Below are 26,215 nucleotides of genomic sequence, written 5' to 3' on the forward strand. Positions count from 1 at the left end.
TGAGCTACTTCCCCAGCACAGGGTCAAACTCTCAATCCTCCTGCCTCAGTCTCCTAAGTGCTAGGATTATAGAGGTATACCACCATGCCCAAGTATGACTTTATGTTTAACATCTACTTTTAATAATCTCAAACATATTGTGATCAATAGGTTCTCAATGCACTGAAGGCATTAGACTTGTTAGTAATTAAAATGATGACTGTGATTTCTAGATTTCAAAACATTTCCTTTCCTTTTATTTTTTTTTTTTTGGAGCTGGGGATTGAATCCAGTGCTTCACACATGCTAAGCATGCATGCTCTACCACTAAGCTACATTCTCCAACCCCCCAAAACACTTTCTTTTAATTTAATATTATTTTTTGAGACAGGCTCTCAATATGTTGCCCAGACTGGCTAGAACTTGAGATCCATCTGCCTTAGCATCTGAGTAGCTGGGATTACAGAAAACAAACACCCTACCTACCCAGCGTTCCTTTTAAATTGTGAATTTGAGTATGCCAAGTGAAAGAAGTCAGACTCTAAAGGCTATACACTGCATGATTACATTTATATGACATTCTAGAAATAGCAAAACTAATGGAACAGAAACCAGATTAGTGGTTGCCAGGGGCTGGGTATGAGAGATAAGGTTAGCTATACGCAGGCAGCATAAGAAAAATTTTTGGGAGGTGATGGAGGAATTCTGTATTTTATTATGGGTCGGGTCACAGAACTGAGTGCATTGTCTCAAGTCATACAACTACATACACACACATACACAAATCAATCTTACCGTAGGTAAAGAAACATTCCAAATTAAGAAGGCTAAATCAAACTGGGGGCTGGAGGGTCACGCCTGTAATCCCAGGTACTTGGGAGGCAAGATCAGGAGGATCATGGTTCAAAGCCAGCCTGGGCAAATAGATGGCGAGACCCTATCTCAAAAACAACCCATCACTAAAAAGGGCTGGTGGAGTGGCTCAAAATGTAGACCCTGAGTCCAAACCCCAGTACTGCAAAAAAAAAAAAAAAAGCTAAATCATAAGTTCTATCTACCTACCTACCTACATACCTGCCTATTTTTGAGATAGGCTCTTTCTATATAGCCTAGGCTGGCCTTGAACTTTCAATGCTCCTGCCTCAGCCTCCTGAATGCTGGGATTACAGGCATGCTCCACAATGCCTGACATGGCTTCCCTTTAGAAAACCGTAAGTGGACAACCATCACAGCAAATAGTGACGCTGGAATGGAACAATAGGGTTGATCATTGATTAGCCCAGAATATAGTCAACTCAGTCATGATATCCCCTTTCTAATGTAGCGTAAGACTCTGGTACATGTTTTTAACCTCACTTTTTTCCTTACTGACAACTGCCCTACTATGGCCATCAGTTACCACACAGTACCGATCATCTGCAGCAGAGCTGGACTTGGTCTGTATGAGCCTGACTGAACTAGGTCCACTGTGGACCAGTCAAGTTCCCTGGCCCTTGCTTGTGGTTGGTATGTGGCTGTGCTCATCAGACTCTGGTCCAATGTTCCTATCCTGTGCTATGTTCAATTATGATCATTACTTCCTGGCTCTAAACATATAATAACCCCACATTCCTGAGCAATGGCTTGCTTTTCTTTTGCTTATGTAATTTTGGCTCAAGACTAGTGGTGTTTTGATTTTTTAAAAATTCAGGTCATGCTGTCTGGGATACTTGAAGCCAGTTCCCAGAACTGCTTATGATTACTTGTATAATACAGTCTTTCCCGCTAATAGATTTTTGAAAATCAGTGTTCTTGTCCTACAGAACCAGACTAAAGGACCTTTTAAAGCAGTTAATTTTCATTAATTTACTCTTATTTCAAGATCAAAAAAACATGGCTCACAAAAAACATACAATTCTGCGTTTACAAAGAATGATACCAAGGACCAAAACCCGTATGTTTGCTACTCTGGTATAGAAATGCTCATTTGCATGACTGAATCTCTTTTCCTTTTTTTCATGTGGGGAAAAAAATGAGAGGGGAGAAAAAGGGGTTGCCAAAGGATCAAGAGCTAAAACATAATTCACCTTTATTTCAAACAAGACATTGCAACCTTTGACAAGCCTGTCATGTCAAAACTATGGAAACATCCTTTTTCTCACCTCAATCACAAAGGCACACTAGTTTTTCTTCTCTGATTCCCAGCAGTCTCTCCCATTCCTTTCTTAAGGTTCCACCTTGCTCATACCACACCTGAGTTGCATCTCCAATTACAATTATGTGGCTGACCCTGCACACACCCTTCCACACAGGCTCACCAAGTTTTCTTTCTAAAGTTGCATTTTTGGATACCACATTATGCACAAAAATGTCAGTGGCTTGATATTCCTTTTAATGCAAAATTCCATTTCAATTTTTTGAAGGAAAGTCCTGAATGTAAAGTCTTTGAATACAGATGCCAAATTTGCTACACGTAGAGGTCAAGAAGTTGGGTAGGTATATGGCACTGGGGAGAGCTTTAGGGCCTACAGCAATTTAAGTACATGTCCTGTCTAGAGCAATTTATTAGGTTAATATTTACTATAAATACCTAAGATTATAAATTTTCTACTTGTTATTCAAAAGTCTGTATACAGTTGTATGGCTCCAGGCCCAATTGTGGTCACATTTCAGGTAACAATTATGTTTCTAAAAGACTCTCACCAAGCCCTACTTTTGTAATCTGTAAACAGAGTTAATGATAGTACTTACCTTATGAGGCTGTTGTGAGGAATAAATGAAACAATGAATGTAAAGTGTTTATGCCTACATGTGGCAAATGCTTAATAGATACTAGCTATTTCTAAGACAAAAATTATACTCACTAATTGCCCTTGTTGTAGTCCATAAAAGCTCCAATATTTGTAAAATTTAACACATTTTAAACCTTTCACTGAATAGTTAGTTCCTTTACCCCCAAAGAGTAACAAAGTCTGTCAACCTTATCCCCTAACCAGATGTCAAATTTGTATCCTCACTATCACTATCTTAGTTCGGCCCCCTCATTCATTTTTGTCAGGATCATTATATTATCAGAGATACTGTATTTACTGACTATAATCCATTTGGAAAGACGGACACAACTCACCATATCAGGAGTGCAGGAAAACCTAGGCATAGGCTTGTATTCTAAGCAGAAGGAAAAGCAATATACAGAGGCAAGGGTCTCTTAGGAACTGACCTATTTGTGATGTCTAAATCTTTTAGCAGGAGCAACTGATGTCTGCAGGGGAAGGCAGACAAGGAGGCAAGGGCTGGGCTAGGCAGGGTCACGGGAATGCTTCTGTAATGGATGGAGCAAGATTTTTAGAGATGTGTAGAAGGATCACATCTGTGCTCTAGAACATTCACTCAGGTGTAGTGTGCTTGACAATGTATCTGGTGTGGTGGTAGAAAAAGAGTACAAAAGGCAGCAGATAAGAACCCTACCCATGGGGAGTTAAAATCTTGCTATGAAGTCATACACATATACATACTGAATAGGCCAGAGAACTATGATACATTCATCTGTAATAGCTATGACTCTTCTTACATTTCTTTCTGTGATTAAATTTTATCATTTTATAGGCTGAGAAGAGAGAATGATACTCTGTGTTGGCTAAACTGTTTAAACTATTTTGAACCAAATCCCATCTGGATATCATAATAATTAGACACTCATCCTGTTTTGGGTAAATCAACAGAAACAGCAAAATAGATGAGTCAGCATCATGATAGTACTCCTGGAACTTGATAAACATAAAAGCTGGCCAACATATTACTGAAAATACTGAATGGCAACAAAAAAGAAAAATCTGAATGAGAAGTATCTATATTATCATATACTTTAAAAATCCCTCAAAATTATCTTCCTAGCTTAAGTCCAGGACCACTCTGGACGCAGACAGAATCTCTGCCTTAAGAGGCAAAAGTTCCAACTCTCAGCTGTAAGTAAAAACACAGCTCCCAGTACATACTATTGCTGCTCCATTACACTGTAGCTCTCTAAATGAGCAAGGCCCACTTAGACTAAAGCTTTGGCCCCACACTTATTAAAAGATACAAGTCTGATTCCTTTAGAACAAATCAGTTTTCTTAAGCCCAAAGTAGCTCAAGGAAAATCTACAGGACTGGGATAATAGCTATCATTCCTAAAACACCATCACTTTCTATCTTCTTTTCATTGCTCCTGTGGTTCTTTCTTATTCATTACTATTACAAAGGAAACACAAATGTAATTAACAGCTAGTAACTGTGGTCCCAATATATCTTGGGCACTGCCAAGTATTAACTGGCTCAATCATTACAACAACCCTGTGAGGTAAGTACATCATTATCATCATTTTACAAATGAAGAAACTAAGGCAGAGTGAAGTAAAGTAATTCAACTTAGCAAGGAGGCAGTCAGGATTTAAACTCAGGCAATCTGATTCTAGAGTCAGTCTGGTTTTAAGAGCAATTCTGTCTCAAACAAAGAAATGCTACTCTATGCACTTAACATTCCTAGGGTTTCTTTTTTTTTTTCTTTTGGTGGTACTGAGACTCAAACTCGGGGCCTCATGTTTATTAGGCAGGTGGTCTGACATTTGAGCAACTCCACCAGCACATTCCTAGTTCTTAATCAAAATTACATAAACTGTTTCTATTTTATCATAGCAGATCCTAAATATAGGCTAATTAAAAAATCCAACAATCATTTATTTGATTATATCACACAGTTGCTAGCCGTGAAAATACAGTGATTGACTAACACACATGATGGCCTCAACTTCAGAGAGAGACTTGGGAATCAAGCATCTTCCTTTGTAAGCATTCACATCTTTTGAAAAAGACTGATCTTCATTCACAATTTAGGAGACCTGCATTTGACTTCACTCTGCCAGCTATTAGACAGGCACTCTGTCTATGGAAAAAATTCCTAACGCATTTTAAGATTTTTTTTTTTTAAAGAAAGAAGTACGTGATAAGACTATTCAGGATTAAAAGATTAAAAGATATGCATATAGGTCAAAGTGTTTTGCAACATAAGCACTGCATTTTATTATTTTTTTGAGGTATAATCAACTTACTTAGGGCTTCTAATAGCAAGATACGCTACCACTTGAGCTATGTCCCCAGTTCTTTTGTTATTCATTTTGTTTTTGAGATAGGGGCTTCATATGTTTGCCCAGGCTGACCCTGAACTTGAGATTCTTCTGTCTCCAACTGAGTAGTTGCGATTTCAGGTATTCCTGGTTCTCCCTATGTAGCCTTGGTTGGCCTGAAACTTGTGATTCTCTGGCCTCAACCTCCTGAGTGCTGCAATTATAAGTATGCACCATCACAACCAGCTTCAAAGAGTTACTGGTATATCTCAATGAAGTTTCTATGACACAGTAAATGAAACAGTTGGTATAAAATAAGTACAGTAGTGGGAATTTATTTTAAAAACCTTGTAGGGCATGGTAGCTCATGCCTGTAATCCCAGCTAATAAATAGGCAGAGAATAGGAGAACCACAGTTCAAGGGCAGCACAGGCAAAAACTTAGTGAGACCTCAAATCTATCAATAAATTTGGGCATGTTTCCAGCTCTGTGAGAGGCTGTAGGTAGGAGGATCGCGGTCTAAGGCCAGCCCCAGGCATATCTGAAAAATATCTAAAGCAAAAAAGAGCTGGAGGCATGGCTCCAGTATGAGGCCCCGAATTCAAACCCTAGAACCACAAAAAAAATACTTTGTAATTCTTAAGCCTTTTTAGGTGACCGAGAAGATCATATAGTAAGTTTATTCATGGATGTCATGAGAAACTAGAAAGAAGAAAAACCAGAACCTGGGCCTCAAGTACACATCATCCAACTGTGCTTACTCTGTAGTGAAAGACAGTGTAGTATTCTAAGAGATGAATCAACCAAGTATTTCTACACATCTAAAATGTACATATTTACAAACATGCACATATCTTCTCTAATCTATAAAGCCTTTTATTTGTGGTCACATGTTAATCACTTAATGGTTAGTTAACTAAAATGCTATTTCACTTTAAAGACTAGATATATTCATAAGTCATCCTGGTCAAATATTTTCCTATTTTTCTAATTATCCTAGTTTCTATTAGAATCTAATAATCACTCTCATCCCTATTTTCTACCTTATTCTAATTGTAGCACAAAGAAAGCAAAGGAAGTAAATGGGAAAGGAGGGAAAAAAATATCCTGATTCTCAGCTTGACATCAGTAAGTTCACAAGTCACCATGTGTAGTGTCAACCAAGAAACAAGGAACAATTCATGTATTTCTGGAAAAATATCAAAGTAAATATTCTTAAGCTCATATGCTATATTTATTTAACCATTTTTCCCCAATTCAATCAGGATACTTCTCTGTGTGGTAACTTATTTATAATAGTTTAGTGGACCATTTTCTTGACTACTGTGCTACTCTCAACAGTAATAAGTACCAGGAGCTACTGTCTACTGGGGTGTATTCTGCATGGATGCTTTGCATATATACCTTCATTTGTTCACCATGACAGTCTGGAAAGGTAGGTATGATCATGCCCATTTCATTGATGAGGAAAGGCTTAGGAGGATGAAGGACCACACCTCTACTAAGTAGCAGAGCTAGGATTTGAATCCAGGTTTCCCTAATTCTCCAGCTTTCTCTTAATCCTCAAGTTTTGTTGTTTTGGTACTGGGGACCAAACCCAGGGCCTTGGATATGCTAAACAGGTACTATACAACTCAACTACATTCCCAGCTTGTCATATATATATGTATATATATATATTTTTTTGGTGCTAGGGAATGGAACCTAGGTAGGGCCTTAAGCATGCTAGGCAAGTACTCTACCAATGAGTTATATACCTGCACCCCCTCCAAGTATTTTTAATTTTCAATCCTCAAATCAATCCAAACTTTGGAATTATTAGTTTTTAGGGTGTCTTAAGAGTTCTCAAAGCTACAGCGTACAGGAACACAAGGTAAAAACAAATGCTTATGAACAGATACTATGACAGATGTTATCCAAGTGTGTATGTTGTATCAAACTCCAAACCACCATATAAAGTCCAAACTTTTGGGCAAGAAAAGTCTTACATTGATATTTTCTAATTGTAGTAGATGTACTGTATAATATGACTTCACGTCTTCAGACAAGAGCTTCACACTGAATCCTGTTTCCTTAAACAGCATCTCTCGGTCATCTGTTGGCCAGTACTGTGCACATTTAACCTAAATTTAAGAATATTAGTTTATAGGTATTATGAGACCATAATGGCTAAAACAGGAAGATAAACCTTACATATACATGCTATACTTCATTCACTTTGTTTCCAAAAGTATCAAACTCCTGCAAGAATCTTATCTTCAAATAGCACTGAAAAGGTTTTATTTCACAAGTATTTTCCACAATTCACCATGCATTTCCTATTAAAACACTACATATATCTAGAAATATTACACGTTTACTTACTGAATTTAAGTCATTTAGTAATTTACTAAACTTAAACCAGGGGAAAGGAATCAGAAATAACCCTTTAAAAAAAATTTTTTTTGCAGTCCTAGGTTTGAATTCAGGGCCTATACCTTGAATCACTCCACCAGCCCTTTTTTGTGATGGTTTTTTCGAGATAGGGTCTCGCGAACTGTTTTTGGCTTTGAACCCAATCCTCCCGATCTCTGTCTCCTTAGTTGCTAGGATTACTGGCATGAGCCACCGGCGCTCAGTTAATTTTATTTTTTAACCAAGATTGTTACATAGGTTGAGTAACCACTATGAGAAATGCTGAGACCAGAAGTCTTTTGAATTTTGGAATATTTCCATGTATAATGAGATGGGACTCAAGTCTAAACACAAAATTTATTAATGTTTCATATATACCTAATATATACGGCCTAAATGTAATTTTATACAATATTTTTAGGGCACCTGTCTTTTGACTGAGACCTGTCACCTGAAGTATGGTATAGAATTTTCTACTTTTAATATGATGTTGGATCTCCAAAGCTTCAGTTTTGGAGGTAGTTCAGATTTTCAGGTTAGGGATACTCAACCTGTTTAGGAGAACAACTGATATGAGATTCAAATTTGTGACAATAGAAGCACTTTCCCCAAAGCTAAATTATTATAACAACAGACTAAGTGAGGCAAGATTAAACAGTTATTTCAGTAGAAGAAAGTACCAGAAAAATATCTTTTTTTAAAAAAAATGGCCATTTCTCCTTTCCCTCATCCTACAAACAATAAAAATGCCTCTAAAACCAATCCAAATAAGAGTATAAATAAGAATTAGAACTACACTCAGAAACAAGGTGATCCAAAACAGAAAAGAATTAATAAATAAAAGAAGAAGTTGTTTCAAAAATGAAGATTAAACTAAAATGAGGAGTGAGCCTGGTGCTGGTGGCTTATGCCTGTAACCCTAGCTACTTGGGAGGCTGAGATTGGGAGGATCATAGTTTAAGGCCAGTCAGGATAAATAATTTGCTAGATCCCATCTCCAAAATAACCAGCATGTGGCTCAAGCAGTACAGTGCCTGCCTTACAAGCACAAAGTCCTCAGTTCACACCCCAGGCCTATCAAAAAATAAGTAAATAAAATGAAGAGTGAATAAATACAACACACAATACTTAACTGAACAAGGAGGAAACTTTTAAAGCAAAAACAAAATGAAGAAAGATAAATAGGACTAAAGTTCAAGAATGGGACAAATATAAAAGATACAGAAAATTCAACATATGTATAACAGGAAGACCAAAAACAAGCAAGGGAAAAAAAATACTAACAGCTATGATTTAATATCTATTTCTTTAAAAAAGAAAAAATATTTGAAAACATATGTTGAAAGGGCAAACTATGCACCTGTAAAAACAGACCCAGAATGACCAAACACTAAGACATATTTCAGAAAATTAATGATATTTGAAGAAGGTGGGGTGAGGGGGGAATCCTTGGCATAATGTAGGCAAAAAAGAGTAACAGACTTATAAAGGAAACAAAATAAGATGCCCACTGACTCTGATAGTAATTTGTAATGCCTTAGGAAATGAAGAAATACATTTAAATCAGTAAATGAAATAATAAATATTTGGGTTGTTCAAAGAAAAGCAAATGTGAGCTAAGAGTTTTATACTCTGCCAACTGACATTTAACTATTAAACCAGCAAACTGTCACTGACAAGAAATCAGAGACTATAATACACACAAAATCCTTCCTTAGGATTCGCTTAGAATAAGCACGAGAACAAATGAACACATATCAACAAAGACTGTGATGAATATTAAATACACACAGTTGGCCCTCCCTTATTCATGGGTTCTCCCAACCTCAGATCGAAAAAACTTGGGGAAAAAAATGCATCTGTACTGAATACATACAGACATTTTTCTTGTCACTACTCCCTAAATAATACGGTACAATAACTATTTACATAGCATTTATTTTGTAGTAGGAATTATAAGTAATCAAGAGATGATTTAACGTATAAGGGAGGCTAGGCATAGGACCTGTGCTATGGGCTAGGGGCTGTAGAACCAATCTCCCACAGATATGAAGAATGATTGAATCTACATGCAAAAGTAAGATTTAAAGAGGAATGTAAGAGAAAGACTATAGTATGTTATTTTTCAATAATTATTTTGGTAGGAGAGCTGATGGTGTTATTGCAACTGGTTTCTATATGATATAGGATGAAGTAAATGACTCACTATAAAATGTTCTACATCCTTCATGTCTTTGCAAACCAGGATTCTTGGTATGAAAAAAGGAGCAGATAAAAGCTACAGTTCTGAATCTGAATTGGAAATATCAGTATGAACTCTTCAGATAACGTTATCTTAACACACATTTTCTCCTAGTTCTGTCCAATAAAAAGCCTTAAAAGCAATGTAAAAGCTAGTAGCAATAAATATCCTTATTCCTGTAGTTCTCTTGAAAATCATTGTCCATTAAAAGAAACAGGCTCCTCAGAGCAATGGCTGTTCCAGGTGTGGGTTAGTGGTGAGCCTGCAGTCACTGCAGAGAAAGCTATTAAAAACTCTGAGTTATATGTTAAAAGGATACACGGCCTAACCTGAAGAGACTTCTGCTTGGCAATAAAGGAATGACTTAATCGCCAATAAGGTAATATAGTGCAAAGGAGTGAAATGACCTAACATATTTAAGTCCATAGTAATCTAGCCTCTCTTAACACTCACTGTCCAACCCTGCAACTCCCCCCAAAAGCAAGAAACAAACAAACAAAAACTCTAAAACTGGTCATTGGTTAAGGATACTATGGAATAAACTCTATTTTGAAAACTGCTTTTCTATTGTGTGTAAAACTAGTTAACTAACTGGAAAGTTTCTTTTTATAAAAAGTAAGTATTCCAACAAAACTAGAAAAGGAAGGCTAAACTAAAATATCAACCATTTGTGTGCCGGTATAATGGTTCAAGCCTGTAATCCCATCTACTCCAGTGGAGGGATGAGCATGGTTTGAGGTTAGCTGGGGCAAAAAGTTAGTGGAGATTATACTAACAATAAACTGAGCATGATGTGGCACTTGTCTGTCATCTCATCTAACTGGGATGCTACAGGTAAGAGGAGGGCAATCTGAAATATAACTGAAGCGAAAAAGGGCTGGTGGCAGAGTATCTGACTAACAAGTGTGAGGCCCTAAGATCAAACCCCAGTACCACCAAGAAAAATAAAAAACAAAATCACCATTTGTAAGCCTAAACGAGGTAAACATCGACCAATAGCTGTTATGGTCATAAAAAGAAATAAGACACCACGGGCCTTTTGATGAACAAAACATTACCTATGAATGATAATAATAATAAAACCCAAATCTTATTAACCATCTAGATCCACTCTATATAGGTATGAATTCTAAATTTCAGTGGCAGTCTTATTCTATTAATAAAGTAACTGTATGTCAAAGTAAGGGGGATGAAATTTACAAATCATCTAGTTGGAGGCTATGAAAATGCACTATAAATAGCTATATCAACACTATTGGAAATTCTGGTATGTCAATGCTACTTCAGATTAGAAAATTTGTACCATCACTGATGAATTTAGAAAAATTGTAAGAATCAGAAATCCAAAGAAGTAGAACAGTACAAGATGGTAAAACTGGAATATACCTTAGTGACAATTCTTTCTAATTTGCTTGTTTGACAGAAAAGGAATCTAAAGATAGAGCAGTTAAAAGTTTTCATCAAAGTTATACCAGTAATTGGTACTGTGCTTAGACTGCAACTTAAAATTTCAACAAACTTGTGCTTGCCCATATCTATTATCTCACGACCACTACATTACAGCCAACTGCAATTCACACAGATTAAAAAAAGACTATTTTAATCTTTGAAAATTTCCAACACTTTGATAATAACATGAAGATTCTAATAAAGCCTAAGGATTATGAAGAATTACATATCACTACTAGTCAGTATTTATTCCAATCGCTACATCAGCGATTAGTGATCTGCAACTATTATAAAAATATAATAGTTATATAAATTATATTATAAATAAATATAATATTATATAAATATAAATTAAGGTAAGAAAGGAAAAGGATACATTAGTGCTTCTAGTCAGAAACATCCTCACCACTAACCTTTAGCAATTAAAGACCCAAACTAAAGAATGAATACTCCCTGCTGCAATGTAAACCTTTATGAGCTAATGATCATATGCAGTACACCAAATTGCAAATATTAAATATTACTCACCGATTCTTTCTCCACAATTCGGTTTAGCATGACAACTGCTTTGGTCTTTTGTTGCCAAACCATGAGCCAGAAGTGGCAACATGTATTAGGAAGTGGACCCTATAAGAACAGAAAAAGAACAGGTCAGGGAAAGGAGCTGGAAAAGAACAAGGTTTTGAGGCAAACCTTCCTCAAGGATGTTGCTGCTATATACAAATACGATACAGCCAGTGGATTGTGTTGCAACAAATAAATCCAGACTTTAAATCTACTGAATTCAAAATCCAGTTTGTTAAGATTTTAGTTGTAAATACTCAAAACTTTTTACTTACTTAGGTAGAAACGGAATTTTTTAGGGTAGCTTACAGAGTTGAGGGCTGGAGAACTAGGCTCAGGTAGGTACCAAGAATTAAAGTATAGGCAAGATTCTTACCCAAAGGCTGCCAACCTGGGACACTGCTCCTAATAATTCACTATCATCAACTTCCCTATGTTGGCACTACCAAACAAAGGTGGCTATAGTATTCACGCATAACTCATAAGCAAACCAACTCAAAATCATGAGTAGATGCATCTGGTTGGTCATGTTTCAGCTGCAAAGGTTGTAGGCAAAGGAAATTTCTCTCTCCTTCACCCTCTATACCAGAAAGGACCTATCTCATGTGGATCAAAGAAGATAACACAGGAAAAGATACCAGCCCAAGTCAACTACAAAAATTTCTAGAAAAAAATGGAAATCATGAAAGAAAGTACTGAACTACTATTACACTATTAATCTACAAAAAGCACAATATATTGAGCCTCAATAGCAGATGGGCTGGTGAAGTGGCATAAGCAGTAGAGTGCCTGCCTAGCAAGCATGAGGCCCTGAGTTCAAACCTCAGTACTATAAAAAAAATAATAATAATAGCAGAGTTAAAAGGGGGTTGTAATCCGTATTACAATGGTGCCGCGGGGGAAGGAAATCAAATCATATATACTTCCAGGACCTTTATGTTTTGCTTAATGATAACATAGGGCAAAAGAAAAGACAAGACAGGAAAAGGTCATACCCAAATTAACTTTTTTGGTGGGAGTGGGGTAGGGGCTGAGGATGGAACCCAGGGTCTCATGCATGTTTGGCAAATGCTCTACCTCTAAGTCACACCCCCAGTCTAAGTAATTTTAAATGAGCGAAGGCTGAAATAAATGAAGTAACAACATGCAAGCAACTCACAAGCCAGTGTAGCAGAGTGGTGAATATTAGGGAGTCAAAGTCAAGATGCTGGGGGCTAGGGCTGCCCAGAGCTACAGTCCCACATGAAACAAGGGGGTTCAAATGGTTCTAGATTGAAATCATCTTTAGGATAGGTGGACTCGTAGGTATATAGCAGGTGCTCAAAACATATTGCTTAACTAAACAAGGTAACTCTAAGGTTAACTTGTACAAATGCTGGAAATGTATTGAGAATCCTGAGAAATTGCAATCTTATGTTCAAGGATACAATTTTCTTCATTTCAAGGTGTCTATCTATTGCTTAATCTATTTCCAAAACAAAAAGAGCAATGAGAAAATTCCTAGTAAATAAATGTCTTTTTCTTTAATCTTAAAATAAAAAGCATGAAGCAATTCACTGGTAAAGGCACTCAAGTGTGATGCACATGTACTCTAATTCCATCAGTGTTTCTAAAGACTAACAAACATGAATCAGTTGCTATGTATAAAGAACATACAGTTTTTAATCAGAAATGAATCAAGATTCATTTCTCAGCTCTTATACTTAGTAGCCATGGAACCCATTTTTTTTTTAAATCCACAAAATGGATATAATATACAAAGGGGATGACTTAATAAAACCTAACATATCATAAAACTCAGGGGAAAAAATTAATAAACAAACAAAGAACAATCAGAACAACAGAGGCAGTGAACATTCAACATCTCTAGCTTTCTCAATCCTCTGAACTGTTTTCTGAGTATGCGTTCTGTTCCAAGCAATGTGCTAGGTACAAGCACAAAAGCATGACTGAGATGCAGTCTTAGCCCCCAGTAAGCATACCGAGGGGATAAGAAGTACTGCATGACTACTATCAAGTGCCACAAGGGTTACAGCTAACCATCAGGTCACAGGAACAGAAGGGTCTAGGAGAGAAACTCTAGCAACCAGAAAAAGGAGAGTCCTGACAAAGAGACACAATATAAATGGATGGAGGAAATAATGGTCCATTAAGGCATTCCCAGAGTAAGGCAAGGCACATGAAAATTTAGGGCTCATCTGGGAAAAGATCAACAGATCAGTGAGGTGGAAGTGGAGGTACACAGTAGGAAGCGACACCTACAGAGCTGGAGATGATGGTGACAAATTGGAAAGCATTCCTAGATGATGAGGGCAGCTTTAATCCAGATGAGAAAAATAGGAAGGGAGCTGGCTTTTTTTCAAAAAATTAGATACACAATATGCAGATTTTGAAATCCAGATTAAAATATCCAGTAGAGACCTGGGAAATATAGGAAAAAACTCAGAAAAAGAAAATTCAAGAGACAAGCTTCTAAGTTCTCACACTCTAAATGAGTGAAGCTCTGGCTTTTTGAACACATGAAAACTGTCCAACAGGGACAAAAAGGGTATTAGCCAGACAATTTTTTACATAATGGGCTTTTAGATGCTTTATAAAAGGATCACTATTACCATTATTACTTTGACCGTTTTTACTTTAATAAGGACTGAAGGTGTGGCTCAAGTGGTAGAGCTCCAGCTTTGCAAGCATGAAGCCCTGAGTTCAAATTCCAATCCCACCAAAAACCAAACCAAAACAAAACAAAAACCCAGTAACAAATGCCACAACAAATAATACACAGATGTTTACCATAGTGCTGAACACTACAGGAGTTTCTGAAAACATCATTTCTATAGATAGATAAAATAGACAGATAAAATAGATGTAAGTGCTTGGGAGTTTAGTACAGTTACATAGCAATTATAAGGCAGTAGAGCAGAACAATTAAGAGTAGGAACCATGGAGTCTATTGGCTTCAAATTTTGGGATTATTTTACTTGTTGTATGACTTTAGTAAAGTCATTCTTTATAGAGTCCTCCTCTATAAAATAAGGATAATAGTATTTAGCACAGTGAATTGTCCATAGGGTTAAATTAAACAAAACACATTGGCTGGGTGCCAGTGGCTCACACCTGTAATCTTACTCAGGAGGCAGGTATCAGGTGGATTGGGATTCAGAGCCAGTCTCAAATAGTTTGTGAGACCTTGTCTAAAAAAAAAAACCCAACACAAAAATGGGCTGGCAGAATGACTAAAATTGTAGAGTGCCTGCCTAGCAACTATGAGGCCTAGAGTTCAAATCCCATTACCACACACACAAAAAAATAAACAAAACATGTAAAACAGGGGGAAATGTTACAAAATTATTGTTATTAATTTTACTTTCTACTTGAATGGAATAGTCATAATATCAGGGTTTTTCTTAACTTCTTTTTTATTTGAACAATGCCTTGGGTCTTAATGAAGCTGCTGGATGAATGGCCAATGAAGTGCCGGTACCAGAATGTGATCACAGATACTGTTGAGATCAGAGGCTACTCCATCTTTCAGGTTACACAGGTTGAAAAACATGGTCCCAAAAGTTGAAGAGAGAGAGAGAGAGAGAGAGAGAGAGAGAGAGAGAGAGAGAGAGACTGTGTGTGTGTGTGTGTGTGTGTGTGTGTGTGTGTGTGTGTGGTTGGGGGGTAGTAGGGGGTGCTAAATTAGAATCTTGAGAAAGACTTGTTTTTAAGGAATGAGAAAGAACTACCAAGAATTGATACTGGGGAAAAAATAGTAGAAAGAAAGAAAGGGTTATGATTGGATGTGTACAGTAACCATTTGTATGGTTTGGATATGAAATGTCCTCCAAAAGGTTCATGTGTTAAAGGTTTGGCTGCCAGCTGATGATGAGCTTTTGGGAAGTGATTAGATCCTAAGAGCTTTGATCTAATCAATGGATTTAATCCCTTGATGGCATTTCTGGAAGGTGGGGCCTAGCTGGAGGAAATTAATATGGGGGACTGACCACTGAAACAATGAGCCCAAATAAAACTTTCCTCTTTTTGAAGTGTTTCTTTTACAGAGTTGTCATGTTTTCATGTTACTGTTGCTTCAAGTATAAAGTAATTTTTTTAGCTATAAAAACTGGCTTATTAAGAATGTAAAAAAAAAAAACTTTGGCTAGTATTATAAAGGCTGAAAATGACAAATTAAAGTTTCTTCTCCCAATCCCCATAAATGACCACCAGTAATGATATGTGTATGATTAATTCATTTAACTCATTTCAGTCCTATGCTATGTAAATAAGACTGCAATAAACACGTAAACTTATCTTTATGTCTGCTGGTATTTCTCTAGTAGACTTTCTTAATTAGCGTATGTGATCACTGAGTAGTATACATCTTTTTTTTTTAATAGCTCTTCTAAATTTATTGCATGAAGGAGTTACACTAGGTCCAAAATAAAAGCAGATCTCAAATGAGTACATTATACATGCTGTGAGGTTTTTAAACTTGTGACTGGGACAAAAAGGACATTCTACTCACTGCAAGAAAATTCTCACTTATATTAGTTTCAGTGAACCATAAACACAATCCATGAACCTGCAGTTCATCTTCCTTAGCCAGTCTTCTCTACTAGGATTGACATATGCTTTTGAGCTGGTCACTCTGCAGATGAAATGCTTATTTGTATTCTGGGTGCTCAATTATATTATCATTGCAGGCAAATTTCTTATTCACTAATTTCTTTTTTATTGTAATCATCATCAACTCCCTGAATAGTAGTAAGGGTCTTCCTATCATTTTTCTGTTGAATTATTTTCTTAGATATAATCCTCAGCATCAGCAGAAAGCAGGTCATCACCCTTACTCACATCAGCAAAGGGGTCAAAAGAGTGAAGGTTCTGGATAGTGGGCATATGATATAATTCCTTTTCCTTGTTGGAAATAGCCTGCAGCAGGTGGCTTTGGGAGGAGGCTCAAGAGGGAAGCTGCTGAGACCTCACTGGTGGCTCAGTGACTGAGGTCCACTTTTTAAATCTCTGCTGTTGTTACAGGCAAAACCTATTACTAATTTAAAACTTACATTCCCAGTCAGTATCAGTGGCTCATACCTGTAATCCTATTTTTTTGAGAGGCTGAGATTGGAAAGATCTCTGTTTGAGGTCAGCATTGGAAAACAGTTTGTGAGACCCCCCCATCTCCAAAATAACCAGACCAAAATAACTGGAGGCTCAAGCAGTAGAATGCCTGCTTTGCTAGCATAGCCCTGAGTTCAAACCCTAGTCTCACCAAAATATAAATAAATAAATATTTATTACATTCCCTAACTGCCTGGCAAGTAGGTTTTCATGTATATTTTGTTCTTTGAACTCTAAATTGATGTCTTTTGTCAGTTTTCTCCCCATGGATTATTTCTTTTTCTTCTTGATTTACAGAATCTGTTCTACCACAAGTAAAATTTCCTGTGAAATAAAAATAGTCTAATAGCTCATAGTTAATTTGATTTTTTTAAACTACATCAAGCTTTCCAATAGTACATCATTCTGATCCAAGTTAGGGTTTTAAGAATCTCAAATATTATGGCTTATGTCTTGAATATTTAAAAAAATTTAACTAGGAGAAATGACACTGCTGTTGATTAAGTATTCCTTATTTGGTAAAGAATAGCTAGTGTGAATAAACAAAAACTTAGAATGCAAGAAAAGAAGTACTTGCATGTGGGTGTGGCCAATGTGCTCAGAACCAATTGAGCAGAATGCCAAAGGGAGCTTAACAGGTGCTCTGGCCTGTCCTCTGGAGCACTTGGTTTCCATACCCTTAGTGGACCCTGCAGATGAGCCAGACACCATTCAAAACATGGCCACACTCTGAAAATATACGTGAGAAAAGGCTCAAGGGCCTCTGGGTATGCTTCACAGGTTAAGTGAAGAGAACTGGAAGCTGCTAACAAAACAGTAATAAAACCTTTCTGTCAGATACAAAGCAAGGAAGTTAATCTGCCAAACAAGAACTAGCCCAGCAATTTCATAAGAATTTCTCTTACAGAATATATTAACATTAAAAAAAACTTTACTTTTAACATATATATTCAAAGCTTCAAAACTATCATGCTTGCAATTCATTTCATAACCAGAAAAAAACTGAAATAGGACTTCATTTGCAAAAGTCAAGTTATACTTTTAACTATGTTTTAAAGCAGAACCACAAAAACTCCACTTTTCAGGCATCTGCTCAGTATCATACTACTTGCCTGTGTTAAGACGTAACTCCTTTGTGCCTCTTCTATGTCAATTAAGCTGGCATTAATGTAATCGTTTTCAGTATTTTGCAATTTAACACGGCTGTGATCATCTGAAATAGAATGATAAACCATAACTGTAATTTGAAATTTGACATTCCTTTTTGCTTTTTTAGTACTAATGTTCTAAGATATTTATAAATGATAGAAGAAATAAAATAAATGAAAAATAAGTTAGCGCCATGGAGAGTTGAGACAAATCCTAAATTATTCCCCTTTTCTTTAAGGGCATCAAAACATAATCTTATTAACTTGGTATTGAAAGGGAAACATTTCTGTTTGTAGTACACTAGATACTTCACTTGAAAAACTGACTGGAGTGAATGCAGTAAAACAAATAAAGTACTTACCCTAAAAATAAAAAAATAATTTAGATTCTCAGTACTTGATTACCTACAAAAGGATAACTTACTTCACACAGATTGGATTTCATTTTCTTCATTTCTTAATAGATACACATTCAACTATAATTAATTTTAACACTTAACTATGCTTAGGTTAAGCGATAAAAGTATTTGGAACATTCGAATGTATTCTTTAAAAGACCACTGGAAATGCTCCACTACTTAAGGGTGTTAACAGGTTAGATATATTTTTAGTTTTTAAAGGTAAAAATCTCATAGATTCAGAATTTATGCTAATTTAAATATTTGAAAACTTGACCTTGTACCAGTTAGATGAGAAAGAAAAAAAACACTTAACATCAGGATTAACATTAACTTAGAATCCTAAATATATAAATGTCAGAAGCACAAATTGAAAATATGATGTTTGATGTTTAACTCTGGAGAGTATATTCTTTTATAAACTGTCCCTTCAAGGAAATCTACATTAAATATTCACTCTCTCCCCACTTTTAAACCAAAAAAAACTATCCATTCTATCTCCACATGAAAGAAAATGTTAAATGGCTTTCATTTCGCACATCAATTTATCTAAGATGTTTCTGCTGGACTGAACCCAAGACCTCTGTAAATATTACATGTCATTTGCCAACAGGAAAAACTAAGATCTTGTTATAGTAAATCACATATACTAGTGTTCTGGGAAAGATGATGTCAGCAAGCACTTTTTTTTTTAACAGTCACTTTTTTTTTTAACAGTTTAATCACCCTATAACTTACATTATGAGATGGTAAAAAAAAGATCAGCTACCTAATTAACAAAATAAAGACCACATATATTCTAGATAGGATACCAACAGAATAATGTATGCTTTTAGAAAACTATGTGACCCTTAAAATTCAAATCCCACTAAAGTATCACACAAAAGAATGTGTTCTCATGTTGCAATCACAGAAAGAACAGAGACCTAAAGGCTCCTCATATACACTGCATAACTGAAAACAGTGTTTTGGTCAACATGCAACTGGGAAGGTCTATCTCACAGGGCACTGGGAATTCCACCATCCTGCATGGTACCTCTCCAGACCCTGGCACAGCTAGGGAGACGATAATCCTGGAGAAAGACTTCCAGCAGATTGGCTTTAGCAGTACTTGATACCTTGTCCTTGGAACTTTGAACTAGAATTCACTGTTATTTTTCCCTCACATACCACATTACTCCAAAACATTGTAAACGCAGTAATCACACACACAGACTATAAGCACAGATCCACTCCTTTGGAACCATGGAGTACTGGAGGCTACCTGAAAGCCACTTGGAATCCCATAGGCCACAGCCCCAGACAAGGCCCTGCTTCCTGTCTAACATTAATTTACCCAGTCAGCAAAACCAAAGGGACACTGAGTTCTCTCAGGGGAAAAAGTTTTTAGATTTTGCTAGCAATGACGGCCTAGCAAGCATGAAATACCACCAAAGAGGAAAAAAAAAAAGAGAGAGAGAGAGAGAGAGAGGAAAAAAAAGTAATCTTTGTAAAATTCTATTGTTGTCTGAACAGCTACAAATGATGACTGAACCTGTATTTTCTACTCAGAACTAATTAAAAACAAACTTTCAAATATGTATGTGTGTATGTGTGTGTATATATATCACTATTTATTTTAGTTTATTAAGATTAATAAAAAACTTAAAGTATATATAAGAGTTTCTGGTGTTAACTAAAACACATTATTACCTTAAAATATCAAAAAAGATCATAAATATGCAGATTTCAGGAAGTGAAACTACCAAAGCCATTTAATGAGCAACTGTGATTTTATGAATATTCAGGAAAGATAAAGAAGGATACTGTCTCTTTGAAAACTAGGAATCACTTAACATATGGTCAATTTAAAGAATCTGTGAGAGCAGATGCAGACTCCCTAACAACCTGAGAGTTAAATGTCCTTTTCCCACCCCATTACAATCTGTCAGTTCCAATTATATGAACTGTTCATTCAAACCAACTTTTGACTTCTGAATTAGAAAAAAGCAGAAAGTTACATGCTTTGTCCTCTTCCATAGCAGAGGAACCTTTGAAATGAAATTACCAAAATGACAGTCTCATAACCTCTGTGCTACATTAAGTCCCAGTCCCCACAGTCCTTGGTCATCATTTTAAGTTTATGGTTATCTTCCACTTCCTTTTCTTTTAAAAGATCCAATAAAAGGGGGGAAATGAAAATGGTACCAACTAAACTTCATGAAATATCACAAAAGCAACCAAACCACACTTCCACAGGAAATTTTATTTCTCAACATCTAATAACACCAGCAGCAGTACTATGAAGAATACATGTTTTTCTATAGGTCATTATCTACTCTTAATTCTTGTCACTGAAGAAGAAACTGAGTATCTAATGGAGCTGTAGCTTGTAAACCAGATATACATTAAGCCAACTTCTGATGAAGAGTCCCTTTGCCTCCCACCCTCAGTGTTTCCTGAGAAATGGTTTCATGTATCAAGAAATGACTCACTCTTGCTGTGGCCTAAGCTGACAATACAGAGACGCTTCCTCTTTCAAGACTGTCATAATAAACTAACCAAAAAGAAAAAAAAAAAAACAAAAAAGAAAACCTCATAGGTTTCACCTAATTTATCATTGTTGTGAAAGAACCTCATTTGGGAAAATTTTCTAGGTCCAAACAAGGAGGAGGATTCATGTTCACCATAGCAGACAGAGCTCAAGGATAATGAACTTACAAAGTAGACAAGGAGAAGACTAATTCTGTTAGTCCTACATTAACAGTTGACTTTTCCTCTTAGACTTTCCTGTTCTCCACCAGACACAAATAGTAAGTGTTCAAATAGTAATGTCCATACTTATGTGGTACCTCCCCACCCAAAATACAAAGCACTTTATAGAAAACATCAACTCTCTTCAGCGCCAAAAGCAAGTTGTGAAAAAACAAATACTATGAATTTTCTTTCATACTGAGTCAAATGCAAAGCTAGGACTAAAACCCAAGTCACCAAAAACACTACCATATTAATGGAGAAGAAACAGAGAATTAACATTTCATGCAAGACATTTCATTTCAAATAAAAAAACTAACATTTCAGTCATTTGCTCTACAAAGAAAATTCTACTTGATGAATGGTTTCTCACTGACCACATAACCAACTAGAAATACTGTATGGTACACTACACAGTATATATGGAACTTAGTTCCATAGCAGGTCTCCCCACACATGAACTATGGCTTCTACAGGACCCCTGGTTAAAAGGCTACTATTAGGGCAAGATTCTCAATCTCTCAGCCAGCAGGAAAGGCGCCCACCCAGGCTTCCAACCATTAGGGATCCTTTACCCAGGAATAAGCAAGTCCTCCAAGGAATCTCACTCCTGAAGGAATGAGCTGCCCAGGACTCAATTTAAGCCATCAAAACTGGAAACACAGAGACACTGGTATAAACCACAGACCTTATTCTGATTTCCCCAGTTTACAGATACTCATCCATTTGCGTCCAGTTGTTTTCAATTTAATTATGTGTAGATTCATGTAATCACCACCACAATCAAGATACATAACTATGTCATCACCACAAAGTTGCAGTGTACCCTTTGTAGTCACAATTTTTCTCACTCTATCCCTAACCCATTAATCTATTTTCCAACATTATAATTTCATCATTTCAAGAATGTTGCGTATAACCTTTTGAGATTGGATGTTTTTTCACTCAGCCTAAGTCCTTTGAGTTCTAAGTTGTTATAACTATCAATAGTTAGTTTCTTTTTATTGCTGGGTATTATTCTACAATATAAATTTGTTAATCATATACCCACTGAAAACATTTGTTTAGGCTATGACAAATAAAATTGTTATAAAGATCCACGTACACATTTTTGTGTGGATGGTGTTTTCATTTCTCGGGGATAAACACCCAATGCCCAAGAGTTCAATTGCTAGGGCAAGTAAGTTCGGAAGCAGCAAGGGTATATTATCCGCTGAGCCGGCAAGTGAGAATAAAACCTGTTTCTCAAGCCTCCAAGTGCCGTTTGGTTCTTCCCAGTCCTGGTTAATTCCCAAACTCCTGTAACAGCTGGTTCCCTGAATGGGAAGCCCAACTGCGCTGGCCCTTTGTCGCCAGTCTGGGTAAAACTAAAACACTGAGGCAGTGATGGCCTGGGGAAGCTGAGGAGGAGGAGGTGCACTCCGCTCAGCTTTGGCGGTCTCCAATCCGGTAGTCCCCAACCAGCCCTATCGAACTCAAGGAGGCTAGACAGACCAGAGCCAGGTACCGATGGGGGGGAGGGGGCATAGACTCAGCCAGGCCTGCCCAACAGAGATGGATGGAGGGCTTGATTGACCCTCGGAGGTCTACACAGACCTCAGCAGGGGGGCTTCTTAGGAAGCCCCATTAGGAGAGACTTCTCAGGAAGTTCCAATTGGGTCATCAGAACGAGGATTCCCAGGGAGGTAATGTTATAACCTCTGGTGTGTGTGTATGAGTGAGTAGCCTGATTCGCCTATGACTCACGTCTGAGTCTGTGGTTCCACGGCTGAGCACCCTATGGCTATGGAGTCCAAGTGAGCTCATCTGTGACTCTGTGGTGAAGTGCATATGGTCTAGGGCGGCAGTGGACTGGGGTTCCAATCATAAGTCACCAGAAGGCTGAGTCTGCTACAGCTAAGCACCACCTAATCTCTCTTACGAGGCGGCCAGACAAACATCTGAGTGGTTGACTCCTCAGAGGCAACACCCTTTCCTTTGTCTGTCTTGAGACACTGTCCATCACTTGGGTAACATTGGGTCCAATCAGAGTAAGCCAACTGTCTTAGACACCATGATCAGAAATTTTAAGAAAGGCTTTGCAGGGGATTACAGGGTTAAATTAACACCAGGGAAACTCCGAACCACTGAATGGCCATTATTAGCATCCACTGGACCCCTAAAGGAACATTAGATGTGCTCACCATCTGGCAAGTTTGGCAGGCAGTCGCTGGGGAAGACGGACACACAGACCAGTTCCCATACATTGATTCTTGGCTTTAAGTCACCCAGACTCTTCCCCTTGGGTGCAATTTGCTAAAAACAGGCAGAGACAAGCTATGGTCTTCATGGCCACGATACAGATTAGAAGAAGACAGCAGAGAAAGCACCGAAAGTTCTTCAAGGAGACCCAGAAGATGAGCCTCTCCCACCACTGTACCAGGAGTCTACAGGTCCAGCCTCGACAGCTCCATCAATCCGACTGGCCCTAGATACACCACCATCGGTCTACCTGGAACCAGCATCACCAGGGAGTGATACCAGGGGCTCAGTCTCTCCTGAGCAATGCCACCAACCCCTACTGAGCTGCTGTTGCCTGACCCTCTCTCTCCAGGATGTGCTGGTTGGCTGGGCCCCCAGCCTACTGCCCTCCAGATGTCGATCCAAGAAACTAGGGAGCCCCACCCCCCAGAAGAGGAGAGGACGGGTCCCTCCAGCCAGGGCAATCCACGATGTATTACCAACCCTTCACCACCACAGACCTCTACAATTGGAAGCACAATAACCCCCTTGTTTGGAAAAACTTCAGGCAATGGTAGAATCTGTCATCCAAACCCATAATCCAACCTGGGAAGACTGCCAACAGCTCCTCCAAACTCTCTTCAACATGGAGGAGAAAAGATGTATCCTGGTGGGGGCACACCAATACCTAGAGGGAAACATCTGGGAGGGAGTGGCAGACCCTGCCACATGGGTACGAACTGCAGCTCCAGGGAATGACCGGCATGGGACTTTGCCACTGAAGAAGGAAGAGGGCACATACGCCAGTATCAGAGGGCCTTTCTGCAAGGGATACAGGCAAAAGCCAGGAAGCCAATAAACATGACCAAAGTATCATCTGTTTCTCAAGGACCCAATGAGCCCCCCCAGGTGACTTCTATGAGAGACTTTATGAGGCCTACCGGATCTACACCCCTTTCAATCCTGAGGCCCCAGATGATTTACACATCCTTCGTCGCGCAGGCATGCCCAGACATCAAAAGGAAACTCCAGAAACTGGAAAGGTTTGCAGGTATGAACATTTCACATCTCCTTGAAATAGCTGACAAAGTTTACAACAATTGTGAAGAAATTGCAGAAAAGAAGGCTAATAAAAGGATGAAAGAAAAAGTAAACCTCCAAACCAGCCTCTTGGCAGCTGCTCTCCAAGACAGGGGTGTGATGACCACCTAGTGTCCTAACCTGTGGAAACAATCGGATAAGGCGCCTAAAGGGGAAAAACCTTGGGCCCCTTCCCCACCCCCCAACAAGGATCAATGCACCTACTGCAAGGAAAAAGGACACTGGAAAAATAAACACCCCAACCAGGGAGGAAAAAGAAAGGCTACCAAATACAGAGAAGAGCCACAGGCCAAGAATCTCATAGGACCGGCAGGGATAGATTCAGACTGAGGAAGACTGGGCTCTCTTTTCCCCTCAGCCCCCATGAGCCCATGGTCAGAATCCAAGTAGGGGGCCAACCTGTGACCTTTATGGTGAATACTGGCGCAGAACATTCAGTCATCACCATCCCCGTGGCCCCCTTCACCAGCAAGATTGCTACTATCCTCAGGGCAACAGGGACATGGGCCACTAAATAACCCTTCTACCAAGTGCATCTCTATGAAATTGGAGGCCATAAGGTCCGTCACGAGTTTCTGTACGTGCCTGACTGCCCCATTCCCCTCTTGGGCCAGGACATTCTTTCCAAATTGGGTACCCAAATCACCTTCAAGACAATGGGCCATGCCACACTGGAGATTAATCCTGGCTTAGTGGAAAGGGATTCCATCGTTATGGCTGTCATAACGCTGAGGGAGGAGGAATGGAGGCTGTACTGTGCAAAGGACAAAAGCCTCAAACCTCTACAACTCCACAAGGACTTTCCCCTTGTTTGGGCTAAGGACAACCCTCCAGGACTGGCACATAAGAGCCTTCCCATCATTGTGGACCTGATGCCGGGGGCAGAGACAATACCCAGTCTAACTAGAGGCCCGCATTGGGATCCAGGCACACCTGACTTGACTTAAAGAGGCAGGCATCCTAATGGAATGTCAATCACCCTTGAACACCCCACTTCTGCCAATAAAAAAGCCAGATGGGGGATATAGGCTGGTCCAGGACCTCCAAGCTATCAACAAGGTCACTGTCTCTCTCCACCTGGTGGTCCCTAACCATACATGCTCCTGGGACAGATCCCAAGCTTGTCTCGCTAGTTCACCTGCCTGGACCTGAAGGATGCATTCTTCTGCCTCCATCTGGCCCTACACAGCCAACCTCTTTGCCTTCAAAAGGGCCAATCCAGAAACAGGAAGTCAGATGCAGCTGACCTAGACCTGCCTTCCCCAGGGGTTCAAAAACTCCTCAACCTTGCCGACCTTGCTGGCTTCCCATGACAGACGATGCAATACACTCTGCTCCAGTATGTGGATGACCTTCTCTTGGTGAGCAACAGTCAAGACGATTGCCTCTGTGGGACCAGAACACTCCTTCAACTCCTATCCGACTCAGGTTACTGGGTTTCCTGGAAGCAAGCTCGAATCTGACAACAATAGGTACAATACCTAGGATTCCACCTGTCACATGGACCAAGGGCCCTCGGTCCAAAAAGAAGACAGGTAATCACTTCCTTGCCCCAGCCTAAGACGAGATGCACTCTGAGGGAGTTCCTGTGGTCCACGGCTTCTGTCGAATCTGGATACCAGGGTTTTCTGTGATGGCCAGGCCATTGTATGACCTCCTGACAGGGCCCAATCACAGTCCCCTAAAATGGACTGATGAGGCAAAACAAGCCTTCCAGAATATTAAAACAACCCTCGGACAGGCGCCTGCCTTGGGGCTCCCAGGTGTGAGAAAGCCTTTTAACCGGTTAGTCCATGAGAA

General features: G+C 38.6%; 1 protein-coding gene and 1 pseudogene across 5 annotated transcripts in view; both read right to left on the reverse strand.

Moving 5' to 3' along the window:
- Nucleotides 1-26,215, reverse strand: part of Ptpn2 (protein tyrosine phosphatase non-receptor type 2) — an 83,898-nt gene that overhangs the window by 27,469 nt on the left and 30,214 nt on the right. For 4 of the 5 annotated variants that reach the window (XM_074070375.1, XM_074070374.1, XM_074070377.1 and 1 more), the window contains 3 exons: nucleotides 17,928-18,028; nucleotides 11,674-11,772; nucleotides 7,049-7,183 (listed from right to left, as the gene is read on the reverse strand). In XM_074070375.1, coding sequence (XP_073926476.1) covers nucleotides 7,049-7,183; nucleotides 11,674-11,772; nucleotides 17,928-18,028 — 335 coding nt within the window. The remainder of the gene's footprint in view (nucleotides 1-7,048; nucleotides 7,184-11,673; nucleotides 11,773-17,927; nucleotides 18,029-26,215) is intronic. The other variant, XM_074070376.1, reaches the window with a different exon arrangement.
- On the reverse strand, nucleotides 11,781-17,914 carry LOC141422535 (eukaryotic translation initiation factor 1 pseudogene; annotated as a pseudogene).

The sequence above is a fragment of the Castor canadensis genome, chromosome 4 (assembly GCF_047511655.1).
Source record: "Castor canadensis chromosome 4, mCasCan1.hap1v2, whole genome shotgun sequence".
NCBI lineage: Eukaryota > Metazoa > Chordata > Mammalia > Rodentia > Castoridae > Castor > Castor canadensis.